This window comes from Mytilus trossulus, chromosome 3, assembly GCF_036588685.1.
Source record: "Mytilus trossulus isolate FHL-02 chromosome 3, PNRI_Mtr1.1.1.hap1, whole genome shotgun sequence".
In the NCBI taxonomy this organism is placed as follows: domain Eukaryota; kingdom Metazoa; phylum Mollusca; class Bivalvia; order Mytilida; family Mytilidae; genus Mytilus; species Mytilus trossulus.
This window is the reverse complement of record NC_086375.1, coordinates 75,516,164-75,528,388: the sequence shown is the minus strand read 5'-3', so window position 1 is coordinate 75,528,388 and position 12,225 is coordinate 75,516,164. Positions and strand designations below refer to the sequence as shown.

The following is a 12,225-nucleotide window of genomic DNA, read 5'->3' as shown; positions in this document are numbered from 1 at the left end:
ACTAAGTCAACACAGGAAAATGACTTCCGCATTTTTGTCTCGTTTTATTATTATCTCCAGACAGACATATATTAAAGACAACATATCTGAAAAAGTATAATTTCCATGTTCCATCTTTCACCAGCAATTATTTTTGTTATTTGAAATTTTTGGAAAATATTAGTCTTTAGTTTCAGTATTAACTAGAGTGCACCAAATGCACCAATTTTGCCATTTTTAAAACATATGATTTTTATGCCATGACGTGATATTTATAGGTTTCATAACGAGTGAGAATTAGATATCGATTGATATCAACTCGAGTTATTTAATTTCAATAATAATAAACGAGCCTAAGTTTTCTATATAGGATCAAGGAATTGTATATATTCAAATATACAATAAGACTGTTACAAATGTCCTTGAAGAAATCAACGAGAGAAAGTCCAGAGAAAATAACTTGATCATCTTTGGGATTCCGGAAATAGACGAAGAGAACAAAGAAGAAAGAGAAAACACTGACAAAGAAAGACTAAATGAGCTAATTAAAGATTGCAAAATACAATTGGATAAGGAAAACTTGAAGACAATTAAAAGACTTGGGAAATTTAATACAGAAAAACTAAATAGACCAATCCTAGTAAAATTACCAAGTGCAGAGCCTAAGATCACCTTATTCAGAAATATACACTACATAAAAACAAATCCAAAATATGCAAAAGTGGGAGTTAGTAACGACCTAACCCAAGCAGAAAGAGAGCAAGAGAAAAGATTATGGGAACAAGCAAAAAAACAAACTGAGGAAGAGATTTCGGGGGACTACCACTTCAGAGTAAGGGGCCCACCTTGGGCAAGGAAGGTTGTCAGATTAAAGAAGCTAGACTCCTAAAAGGAAAAAGAGGAAAAGAGGATGTAAATAATTTTAATGGTAAAAAGGTTTTTAAAAATGTAAAAACAGATAATTTTACAGTTTTACCCAAATTGAGCTGTATATACACAAATGCAGATCAGTTATTTAACAAGCTGCCTGAACTAATAGTACGAACACGAGACGAAAAACCAAAAATAATTGGTATCACAGAGGTTAAACCAAAAAACAATCGTTATAAACCAGGAATCTCAGAATATTCTTTAGCCGAGGTATCTGACTACAACATGTTTGGTAAAAACCTAGACGTCGACATAGGCAGAGGTCTTTTATTGTACATAGATAAACAACTGGACGCATCACAGGTCCATATGAATACAGAATTCCAAGAAAACTTATTTATTAAGATCAATTTAAATCAGTCAGACCAGCTATTATTAGGATTAATATACAGGTCACCATCAAATAGATCACAGGAGTACACTAAACAATTAAATTTACTCACTACTGAAGCGTGTAAAAAAGGCTACTCACATATCTTAATAATGGGAGATTATAATTATCCAGAAATAAACTGGGATAGTTGGAATTCACCAGGTGATAGTACAGAAAGTAATGAATACAGATTTTTAGAAAATCTACAAGAAAACTTCTTATTTCAACATGTTACAAGACCAACAAGATGGAGAGGCACCAATACACCACATACCCTGGACCTGATTTTAACCAATGAGGAGAATATGGTCTCAAATTTAGAATACCAAAGTCCACTAGGAAAAAGTGATCACTGTACCATGAAATTTGACTTCAATTGCTACACAAATATTAATAGCAAACCTAAATTAATTAAATTATTTAGTAAAGGAAACTACATAAAAATAAAAGAAGAATTAAATAAAATTAAATGGCCAGAATTACTACAGAAAGAAAATGATATAAATGAAAACTGGAAATCAGTTTTAAGTATAATTCAAGATATGGACAAAAAGTATATACCAACAAAAGAAAGGAAACAAATCGGTAGAGGGGAAAATAAATTCCCAATGGACAAGAACACCATAGATAAAATAAAAAGGAAAAACATCCTGTCAAAAAAGATTACCCATAATAACGACCCAGAAGTGAGGAAGGAATACAATAAGATAAGGAATCAAGTAAAAAGTAAGGTAAATAAGTTGAAGAGGGAATATGAGAAAAATCTATCACAGAAAGCTAAAGAAAACCCTAAAGCTATCTGGAGCTATATCAAGTCAAAAACAAAAACCAAAGAAGGAATTGGGGACTTACATTTGGATACAGAAGACACAAAATCAGATAAAACGGAAGATAACAGCAAAAAGGCCAAATTACTAGTAGAATACTTTTCCAGTGTCTTCACAAAGGAACCTGATGGCGAGGTACCATCACCAACGCCTGTATTAGTAATTAATGATATGCCATATAAAAAAATTAAGGAAGAAGTAGTGCTGAAGCATTTAAATGCATTAAAAATAGACAAATCTCCAGGGATGGATAAACTACACCCCAGACTGTTAAAAGAGATCGCTGAATCATTGGCAAAACCTCTATGTATCATTTATAATCAATCACTTGAAAGTAAGACCGTACCTAACGATTGGAAGAATGCTATGATAAGTGCAATATTTAAAAAGGGTAATAAATCACTAGCCAAAAACTATAGACCAGTCAGTTTGACATCAGTAGTATTTAAACTAATGGAGAAAATATTACGTGAATTTATAATAGAGCATATGAAATAGAACAACCTATTCTCTAAAAAGCAATATGGATTTATTGCAGGAAGGTCAACTGGTCTCCAATTATTAGAAGTGATTGATAAATGGACAGAGGCACTAGATCAAGGATTAGACATAGACTGCATTTATACAGACTTTATGAAGGCCTTTGATAAGGTACCATATAAAAGATTAATAGCCAAAATCAAAAATCTAGGTGTCCATGAAGATATAGTAGGGTGGATAACGAGCTTTTTAGAAGATAGGAAACAAAAGGTCGTAGTGAATGGTGAAGAGTCAGACTGTGCTAACGTTACATCTGGGATACCCCAGGGATCAGTATTAGGACCACTCCTATTTGTTTTATATATAAATGATCTCCCAGACCAAGTAGATTCTGATGCATACCTATTTGCAGATGACACTAAGATCTTCAGAATAATTAAAACACAAAATGACAGACAAATTTTACAAGAAGATCTTAATAAGATGGAATCCTGGAGTGACAAATGGCTACTAAAATTTCACCCAGAAAAATGCAAATATATGAAAATAAGTAAGAAATCTAATAGCACTGACCATCCACCAATCTATAGCCTACTAAATCATCCTATAGCACAAGTTAAAGAGGAAAAAGATATTGGAGTTCTCATTGATGCAGAACTCACATTCGAAAACCACATTAGTGAAAAAGTAAACAAAGCAAACTCCATATTCGCAGTTCTTAGAAGAACATTTAAATACCTGGGAATAGAGACATTCATGCCACTTTACAAAACCATGGTTAGAACACACCTAGACTATGCCAGCTCAGTATGGTCCCCATACAAAAAGAAAGATATAGATAAATTAGAAGGTGTCCAAAGAAGGGTAACAAAACAACTACCAGGACTAAAAGACATGAGCTACCCAGAGAGACTAAAAAAACTAGGCTTACCTACATTATCCTATAGGAGAATAAGAGGAGACATGATCGAAACCTTTAAAACAATGAACGGATACTACGACAAAGAAGTTAGCTCATTTTTAAGAAAGGCAGACGATTCTCAACAAAGATGTAGTAGTAGGACCAACAGTAATAAAGTAGTTCATCAAAGATTCCAATCTAATATCCGTAAACACTCTTTCTCTGTTAGAATTGCTAAAACCTGGAACAAACTACCAGATAAAATAACAAAGTCACCATCGATAAATGCATTCAAAAATCGACTAGACAAATATTGGTCAGAGAAGAATTATACTATAATGACTATAGAGCAGAAATATCCGGAAGTCACGGTCAAAATAGTATAAGAAACACATTAAACTACGAGTCTGGTGAAGAGGAACCTTGAGGGATCCTGTACTGGAAATCAACTATAAGTAAGTAATTCCTTGATCCTATATAGAAAACTTGTCCCTTTTAAATTACTGGTTTCAGCATATGATAAAATTTTGCATTTTTAAAGGTCTTTTAAAGGTTGTCCCAAGGGATAATTTCTCTCCTGTTACCGCTGTTTTTAATGTTTAAAAAACCAAGATTTTACTTCTGGTAATGCAATAAGAGCATCAATTCCTGAATGTATTACTCCACATGTATAAGCGATTGGCAGCCAGTTTGAAAAATCTGAACTCCCCAAAGTTTCGAATTTAGATAAGAATAATTTTGTTGTTCTCTCCTGTTCCAGCCTTTCTGTGTACCTTCTGAGCATATTTCGTTGTCAGCACTATAACAGTACATGTGTTTTTATAGTATTTTATTAAATTGATATCACGGTAGATGGAAGTAAACTTCCACACAATTCCAATAAAAGGACAAAAAGCACTGCGTAATTCCTTTCTGTTACGTTCTGTCATGTTACCTGATAAAAAGTAACAGTATAGCCTTAATCAGTAACAGCCGGAAGGATGTAAAGACAATTTTACTGATGTATCACAAAGTTAATTCACTATATGCCAACCATTTCATTTGATATAAGTTATGAACATCATATTAAATAAATCTCAACATAATATATAGTACATGTATATTAAATGAAAAGACAATGTTTTTTTTTTTTTTTACTTTTGATAACAGCAGAGAACATTGTGCCATTCTATCATAGTAGATGGTGACAGAAAGGAATTTATCATAGTTTAAAAAAAATCATTATCTCTAGACAGATTTCCCATCTCGCAAATGTAATTACAATTTAAAACATAAATGACCTTGTTTGCTATTATCTTCCAATTCTGACCAATTTGAAATCATGTATTTTACCTTTAATATGAAATAAAGCACTTTATTTTGAAAAAAATAATAATTCCTTCCTGTTACCAATACTGTCCTGTTACGTGTCCGGTTACTCATGAATCTTTCATGTTATCGACATATCGGACTATATTTTAGTATATTTCTTAACCTGTTGTATTGAAAATGCTAAAATAAATAATTGGCATTTAATAAACCATTGCAGGATGTGACTAGTAAGCAACAAATAGTATCTTTAACTTGTTCCATATACCCATTAGAAACTTTTTAAAATTGATTCACTTTGGTAACAGGAAAGAACTGATATTGTTAGTACCATTTTTTAGCTCACCTGGCCCACAGGGCCAAGTGAGCTTTTCCCATCACTTGGCGTCCGTCGTCCGCCGTCGTCCGGCGTTAGCTTTTACAAAAATCTTCTCCTCTGAAACTACTGGGCCAAATCAAACCAAACTTGGCCACAATCATCATTGGGGTATCTAGTTTAAAAAATGTGTGGCGTGACCCGGTCATCCAACCAAGATGGCCGCCACGGCTAAAAATAGAACATAGGGGTAAAATGAAGTTTTTGGCTTATAACTCAAAAAACAAAGCATTTCGAGGAAATCTGACATGGGGTAAAAATGTTTATCAGGTCAAGATCTATCTGCCCTGAAATTTTCAGATGAATCGGTTAACCTGTTGTTGGGTTGCTGCCCCTGAATTGGTAATTTTGAGGAAATTTTGCTGTTTTTGGTTATTATCTTGAATATTATTATAGATAGAGATAAACTGTAAACAGTAATAATGTTCAGCAAAGTTAGATTTACAAATAAGTCAACATGACCGAAATGGTCAGTTGACCTCTTTAGGAGTTATTGCCCTTTATAGTCAATTTTTAACCATTTTTCATAAATCTAAGTAATCTTTTACAAAAATCTTCTCCTCTGAAACTACTGAGCCAAATTAATCCAAACTTGGCCACAATCATCTTTGGGGTATCTAGTTTAAAAAATGTGTGGCGTGACCCGGTCAACCAACCAAGATAGCCGCCACGGCTAAAAATAGAACATAGGGGTAAAATGCAGTTTTTGGCTTATAACTCAAAAACCAAAGCATTTTGAGGAACTTTGACAGGGATAAAAATGTTTATCAGGTCAATAACTATCTGCCCTGAAATTTTCAGATGAATTGGACAATCGGTTGTTGGCTTGCTGCCCTCCAATTGGTAATTTTTAAAGAAATTTTGCCGTTTTTGGTTATTATCTTGAATACTATTATAGATAGAGATAAACTGTAAACAGCAATAATGTTCAGCAAAGTAAGATCTACAAATAAGTCAACATGACCTAAATGGTCAATTGACCCCTTAAGGAGTTATTGCCCTTTATAGTCAATTTTTAACAATTTTCATTAATTCGGTAAATTTATGTAAATTTTTACCAAATATTTTTCTCTGTTACTAATGGGCAAGGTTCATTATAGATATAATTGTAAGAAGCAAGAACGTTCAGTAAAGTAAGAACTTCAAACACATCACCATCACCAAAATACAATTTTGTCATGAATCCATTTGTGTCCTTTGTTTAATATGCACATAGACCAAGGTGAGCGACACAGGCTCTTTAGAGCCTCTAGTTTAAATTGCAATTATTACTTTATTTAAAAATTGTTTGAATTACAGAGAAAAGTTCCTAGATATTTCAATGTGCGTTCTTCGATTTGAGCTATTAAAATACTGGTTCAAAGACATTTCTTCTTATACAAAAAATTATACATTTTCAGATATTCGTGACGGTCTCATGCAATACTGGCGATGATAAATAGCTACGATTTCGCGGACATACTAATATTTGTTTTGGTTTCAATTGCCATTTTTGTGGCACAAAGAAATAACATTTCGCTATTTAACTGTCAGTTCAGTTCATGTAATGTTCGCCAAAATAAGTCCATGTATAAGTTAAAGTTTAATCCTTAATTTGACCTTTAGAGGAACACGGGTTTTCTGAAAGTGGTTCATTCGATTGTTTTAAATAAGAAAAGAATATCAACATTGAAAAGGGAAACGGTTAAGACCATAGAAATAATTATTCCGTTGAGGCAGTGATCTAGCCAACGAACTCATCCTTATTTAGGTAAAATGATAATGGAATTAGGGTTACTGGTCACCAGAGGCATATAATGTTATATGTCTCTGTGATCAACTAGCTTAGGTTAAGAATTACAGAACCGTCACCGTAAACGAGTTTGCAGAGTAATTATTGTGTTTTAATCTATAAAACATTTACTAGCCTTCTTTTGGTGGTAAATTTTAGCACTTTGATAACTTCAGCATATGGATAATGTTGATGGCACAAGACCAACAAATGTGACGTCTTACCCCAAATATTGGGTCAAGTGGTCACCTTTGTTTGAATGCATGTATATTTGATCTTTGTCGTTAGGTGCTCAATTTTGCAAATACAAACTTTGGTAACATATTTTATTTTGATATAATACTTCTATGCCATAACCAAGGACTCCGACGACATGAATGAAAAGTGGTATGGTATAATATAAGTCATTATACATAACAAAGTGCTGTTCCTTTTAAATAAGTAAATATAGCATTGCATTTTATGAAATTATCATTACCATTCATCTTACTTCAACCTCTTTTAAATAAAACCTGAATTATAATTATAATATGATCGTCTCTGGGTTCAAATGTTCAAATGGCCTGTATTTCATGTCCTGATACGTTTAAATATATGTTATCAGAAGGGATTATAACGATAAACCCAATAGCCATAAGACAACACGAATCAGTAAACATTTAAAAACAGACTAAAAATCAGACGGAGTACATGTAAGTAAGTGCAGCAGCAAATGCCTGCCCTGGCATACAAGTACAAGAACTCCATCTGTAAGTTCATGTCCAAATTTACCGGCACAAGACTCGATCACTGTACCATTCATCTCATTTGAATGGACATTTGCATTTGGACAACTGTGATCACTTGGCTGTACACCATTTAAAAAAAAATCTAACCTAATACTAGTATGTCCGTTTGTTTTGTTCAAACATTCTGTCGATAAAATGGAGTTTTATGCCACTGTCAGACTCATACATTCAAGTACGTAGTAAGAGTTTTAGCTAGGTAAAACAACAGGTTTATAATCCACCATGCATTTTCAGCATACCTTATGGTATGTATGTTTGTTTTTTAATCACACATTGTTGTCAATATAAGGGAATTTATGCTACTATCATGCCATTGGGAGGTTTAGCTAGCTATTACACCAGATTTGATCCACCATTTTATTTGTCAGAAAATGCCTGTAACAAGTCAGAAATATGAGAGTTGTATCCGTTCGTTTGAAGAGTATCAGCTTTTGTGTTTGTCTTTTGGTTTCAGTTCTGAATTTCCCTCGAAGTTCGATATTTTTGTTATTTTACATTTTGAAAGTCAGTTAATCGACTTGTCTGATTGACGCAAAATGCGCCAACTATAATTTGTAATCCTCTTTGTTCTTGAATTTTTATTTTCTTTCTCATTTGTTTATGCAGCCGATTCTCTCCATATTATCTTTACCTCTTCCTATTTTCATTGTCCCCTTCCAGTACAGGAACTAAACTTGGTCACCATCTTTATTATGGTATAAAGTTAAAAAAATGTGTCCTACGACCATGCCTGAAACCAACATGGCCGACATGGCTAAAAATAGAACATAGGGGATTTTGCAGTTTTTTGCTTATATCTTTGAAACTAAGCATTAAGAGCTTTGACAATGAGTACAAATATTCACCAGGTTAAGATCTATCTGTCCTGAAATTATCAGACAAGCCGTTGTTGGGTGGCTGCCCATTTTGCAGTTTTTGTTAATTGTCTTGGATATCATTATAGTCTTTTAGAGATAAACTTTAAACAGCAATAATGTGCAGCAAAGTAAGATCTACAAATAAGTCAACATGACCAAAAATGTCAATTGTTCCCATAAGGAAGTATTGCCCTTCAAAGTCAAATTTAACAACTCGTAATTTTTTGTAATCTTTAACAAGTATTCTCCTGAAACAACTGAGACAAACTTAACCAAACTTGGCCATTATGGTATCTAGTTAAAATAAATGAGGAATGTGTCCATTTGGACACAGATGATGCGTCCGCTAGCATATATATAACTTTATAAAAGGACATAACTCAATAACTCATTGAAGCTGCCAAAATTTGAATTTAAACTAAGTTTAGTGGTATTAAGCATTATATATAAATTTCATTAAATTTAGTTGAGACAAACTTAAGTTAAGAGAACAGAAGGGAAAACAATCGGCAATTTTTCCATTTGTAAAGGGGCATAGCCATAGAATGGTAATCAAAGTGCTTGTAAGCACTAATTGGTAAAGATTTCTTTAATTTATCAGTTGGTAGTAAAATTGAATAATTCATCGTATGAAGCATTGGTTTTAATTGATTCAACTATAATTCTGGACAAAGAAAGATAACTTCATTTTTTTTAAAAGCATGGAGTAGATTACCTTAGCCGTATTTGGCACAACGTTTTGGAATTTTGGGTCCTCAATGCTCTTCAACTTTGTATTTGTTTGGCTTTTTAACTTTTTTGATCTGAGCGTCACTGATGAGTCTTATGGAGACGAAACGCGCGTCTGGCGTTTAAAATTATAATCCTGGTACTTTTGATAACGATTTACACCACTGGGTCGATGCCACTGCTGGTGGACGTTTCGTCCCCGAGGGTATCACCAGCCCAGTAGTCAGCACTTCGGTGTTGACATGAATATCAATTATATGGTCAATTTTAGAAATTTTCTGTTCACAAAACTTTTAATTTTTCGAAAAACTAAGGATTTTCTTACCCCAGGAGTAGATTACCTTAGCCGTATTTGGCACAACGTTTTGGAATTTTGGGTCCTCAATGCTCTTCAACTTTGTATTTGTTTGGCTTTTTAACTTTTTTGATCTGAGCGTCACTGATGAGTCTTATGGAGACGAAACGCGCGTCTGGCGTTTAAAATTATAATCCTGGTACTTTTGATAACTATGGACTGTTATTGATTCATATACAATCATGGACAAAGGAAGATAACTCCAATTTAAAAAAATGTACTTGATTGAAATTTTTTATTTTTCCCCAGCAATTTTTGAATTTGTAAAAAAGGGCAAAACTCTAGAACAGCAGAAGTGACGGCACCAAAATTCAAACTTGATCTGTATATTGTAGTAATAAGCATTGTGTATAAGTTTCATAGAATTTGGTTGAGGCAAAATAAAGTAGAACAGAAACGAAACTAAGCATTTTTTCCATTTGTAAAGGGTCAAAACTCTTAACTATAAAAGTGATGCAACCAAAATTCAGATCAGATCTGTTTTTAGTGGTTATAAGCATAAAACATGGGGGGAAATGGAGTTTTTTTTTACTTATATCTCTGAAACTAAAGCAAAAGTATAAACAGCCTCTAATATGTTTTAGATTTGAAGTTTCATATGACTTTAGAGGAATTGGTTTGGCTGTACCAAATGATTAACTAATTTCGTGAAAAAAGAAGTTAAAGATACCAAAAGGGGAAGTTCAAAACTTTCCAGTTGAAGAGAAGCTGATTACATCGTTGGATAAAAATGACAATAGACAAACTAGGCTAAACAACACCAACCTGATCAAAAACCAGGAGGGTGAGCAGATCCTGATAATGGCTATATTATCTTGATGAATTTTAAGTCAGGAACCTGATGTCCAGTGGTTGTAGTTTGTTGATCATATAAAGTGGTTCTGGTTTTTTTTATATGGATTAGACCATTGGTTTCCTGTTTAAATGGTTTTAAACTAGTCATCTTTTGGGCCCCTTTTAGCTTGCTATTCGGTGTGAGCAAAGGCTCTGTGTTGAAGACATAACTTTTGACTTATAATGGTTATATATTAACAAATTGTGAATTTGAAAGGAGAATTGCCTTATTGTCACTCATACCACATCTTCTTATACACATGTATCTATCTAGTGTTGATTGAAGTTTGTTGACATCTACACATGTCACTGATGTGTTTTGTTATGTTGTGTTCTGTTTTAATGACACATATCCAATACCTATCAAAATGTACACAGTATCTATTAAATTATTAATATAGTTTTTGTAAACTTATTATCTATTTTGTTGCCGTCTTTAATGTCACAGTATAATGAATCTTTGTCAAAGAAAGAAACCATTGCTGTCTTGATTATTGGCTTGAGTAATTGTTCAAATAATTGGTAATCAGTGTCTTGGACCACATGGACACTAAATGACCTGAATACCACATATCTTTAGTCAAGAAGCTTTTTCCATGAAAGACAACAAATAAAAAACATTTGAACAAAATCTGAAGTCCAAAAAAAATATGTTTGAAGCATGATATGCAGTTGAATCCTCACAAACTGAAACTGAGGGATCATATTGTTGCAATATCATTCTTTTTGTCATAAATACTGCTAGATAAATATGCATAAACAATTATTACTATAACTGCTAGATAAATATGCATAAACAATTATTACTATAAAGTTACATGGGGTCTGTTGTTCAACTTGTCGACTTTAAAATTTTGAAATCAGGCATGACTGAAATTCGACTGAAATTCAAATGTGACAGCCATACTGTAAGCCATGAAATCAATAAATGAAAGATACATTTGTGAAGTATTGTAGATACATTACCCAACTAATCAAAGAATGAACTTTTTATGGCTTTATGTATCAGTAGTTATTTTCATCCAAATCTATTGGCCTTTTAAGAATAGCTTTCTCAGTGCATATCAAAATCTCCTTATTGTTATACATTACAGAAATTCAGATAGAAGTCTGTTAGATGATACAGCTGAATTGGATACTGTGTGTACTGACCATGCTGACAATATATGATGCATCATAAATTAAACTTCTCCATTTAATGTGTATTTGCTTGTGAATATCATACATTTATATGTAAACATGGGAAGAGATCTAACATAAAATTATTAGTAACAGGGGAAAATAAAACAGGTCAATGATTTTATTTATTGGTAATTATTTTAAAGAGAATGTTATGTATAATGCTTCTTTTTGTAATTTTATTTTGGTATTTAAAAGTGTTGAACTATAGGTAGGTACATTTTGAATTTGTATTAAGTAAGGAAGCACTTAATACTTAAAATGTGCACACAGTCAATAATTTTACAACCTTGTAAAATATTAAAGAAGCATTTAATTCTAAATAACAAGATTTTTATGCTACAACCATGAACTTACAAGTTATTTCAAGCTTTTGTTTGGTTATCCTTTTGAAATGAATTGCTTTAACTTTGTGATGAGAAGCACCTACAGTCATGAATGTTTATTGAGATATAAAGAATAATTTTAAAAATGCCTTGCTTCTGTTGTTTTTTTAATTCTAATGAACAAACAGAAAGTAATGAATATGCAGCCTCAT

At 32.7% G+C, this 12,225-nt stretch overlaps 2 protein-coding genes across 2 annotated transcripts; both read left to right on the top strand.

The window, feature by feature from the left end:
- The first annotated feature begins 19 nt into the window (after nt 1-19).
- Nucleotides 20-1,022, top strand: LOC134711038 (uncharacterized). Its single transcript, XM_063571466.1, has 2 exons — nt 20-94; nt 386-1,022. Exons 1-2 carry the CDS (start codon nt 20-22, stop codon nt 866-868), a joined length of 558 nt encoding a protein of 185 aa, XP_063427536.1. The 3' UTR covers nt 869-1,022.
- A 112-nt stretch (nt 1,023-1,134) lies between these two features.
- On the top strand, nt 1,135-3,876 carry LOC134711037 (uncharacterized). Its single transcript, XM_063571465.1, has 2 exons — nt 1,135-2,443; nt 2,648-3,876. Exons 1-2 carry the CDS (start codon nt 1,135-1,137, stop codon nt 3,874-3,876), a joined length of 2,538 nt encoding a protein of 845 aa, XP_063427535.1.
- Nucleotides 3,877-12,225: the final 8,349 nt, after the last annotated feature.

Coding starts and splice junctions, on each gene's coding strand:
- LOC134711037 (XM_063571465.1), top strand. CDS start 1,135: ATGTTTGGTAAAAACCTAGACGTCGACATAGGCAGAGGTCTTTTATTG. Junction 2,444..2,647: donor TTATAATCAATCACTTGAAA/GTAAGACCGTAC, acceptor GATTTATTGCAG/GAAGGTCAACTGGTCTCCAA.
- LOC134711038 (XM_063571466.1), top strand. CDS start 20: ATGACTTCCGCATTTTTGTCTCGTTTTATTATTATCTCCAGACAGACA. Junction 95..385: donor AAGACAACATATCTGAAAAA/GTATAATTTCCA, acceptor ATATACAATAAG/ACTGTTACAAATGTCCTTGA.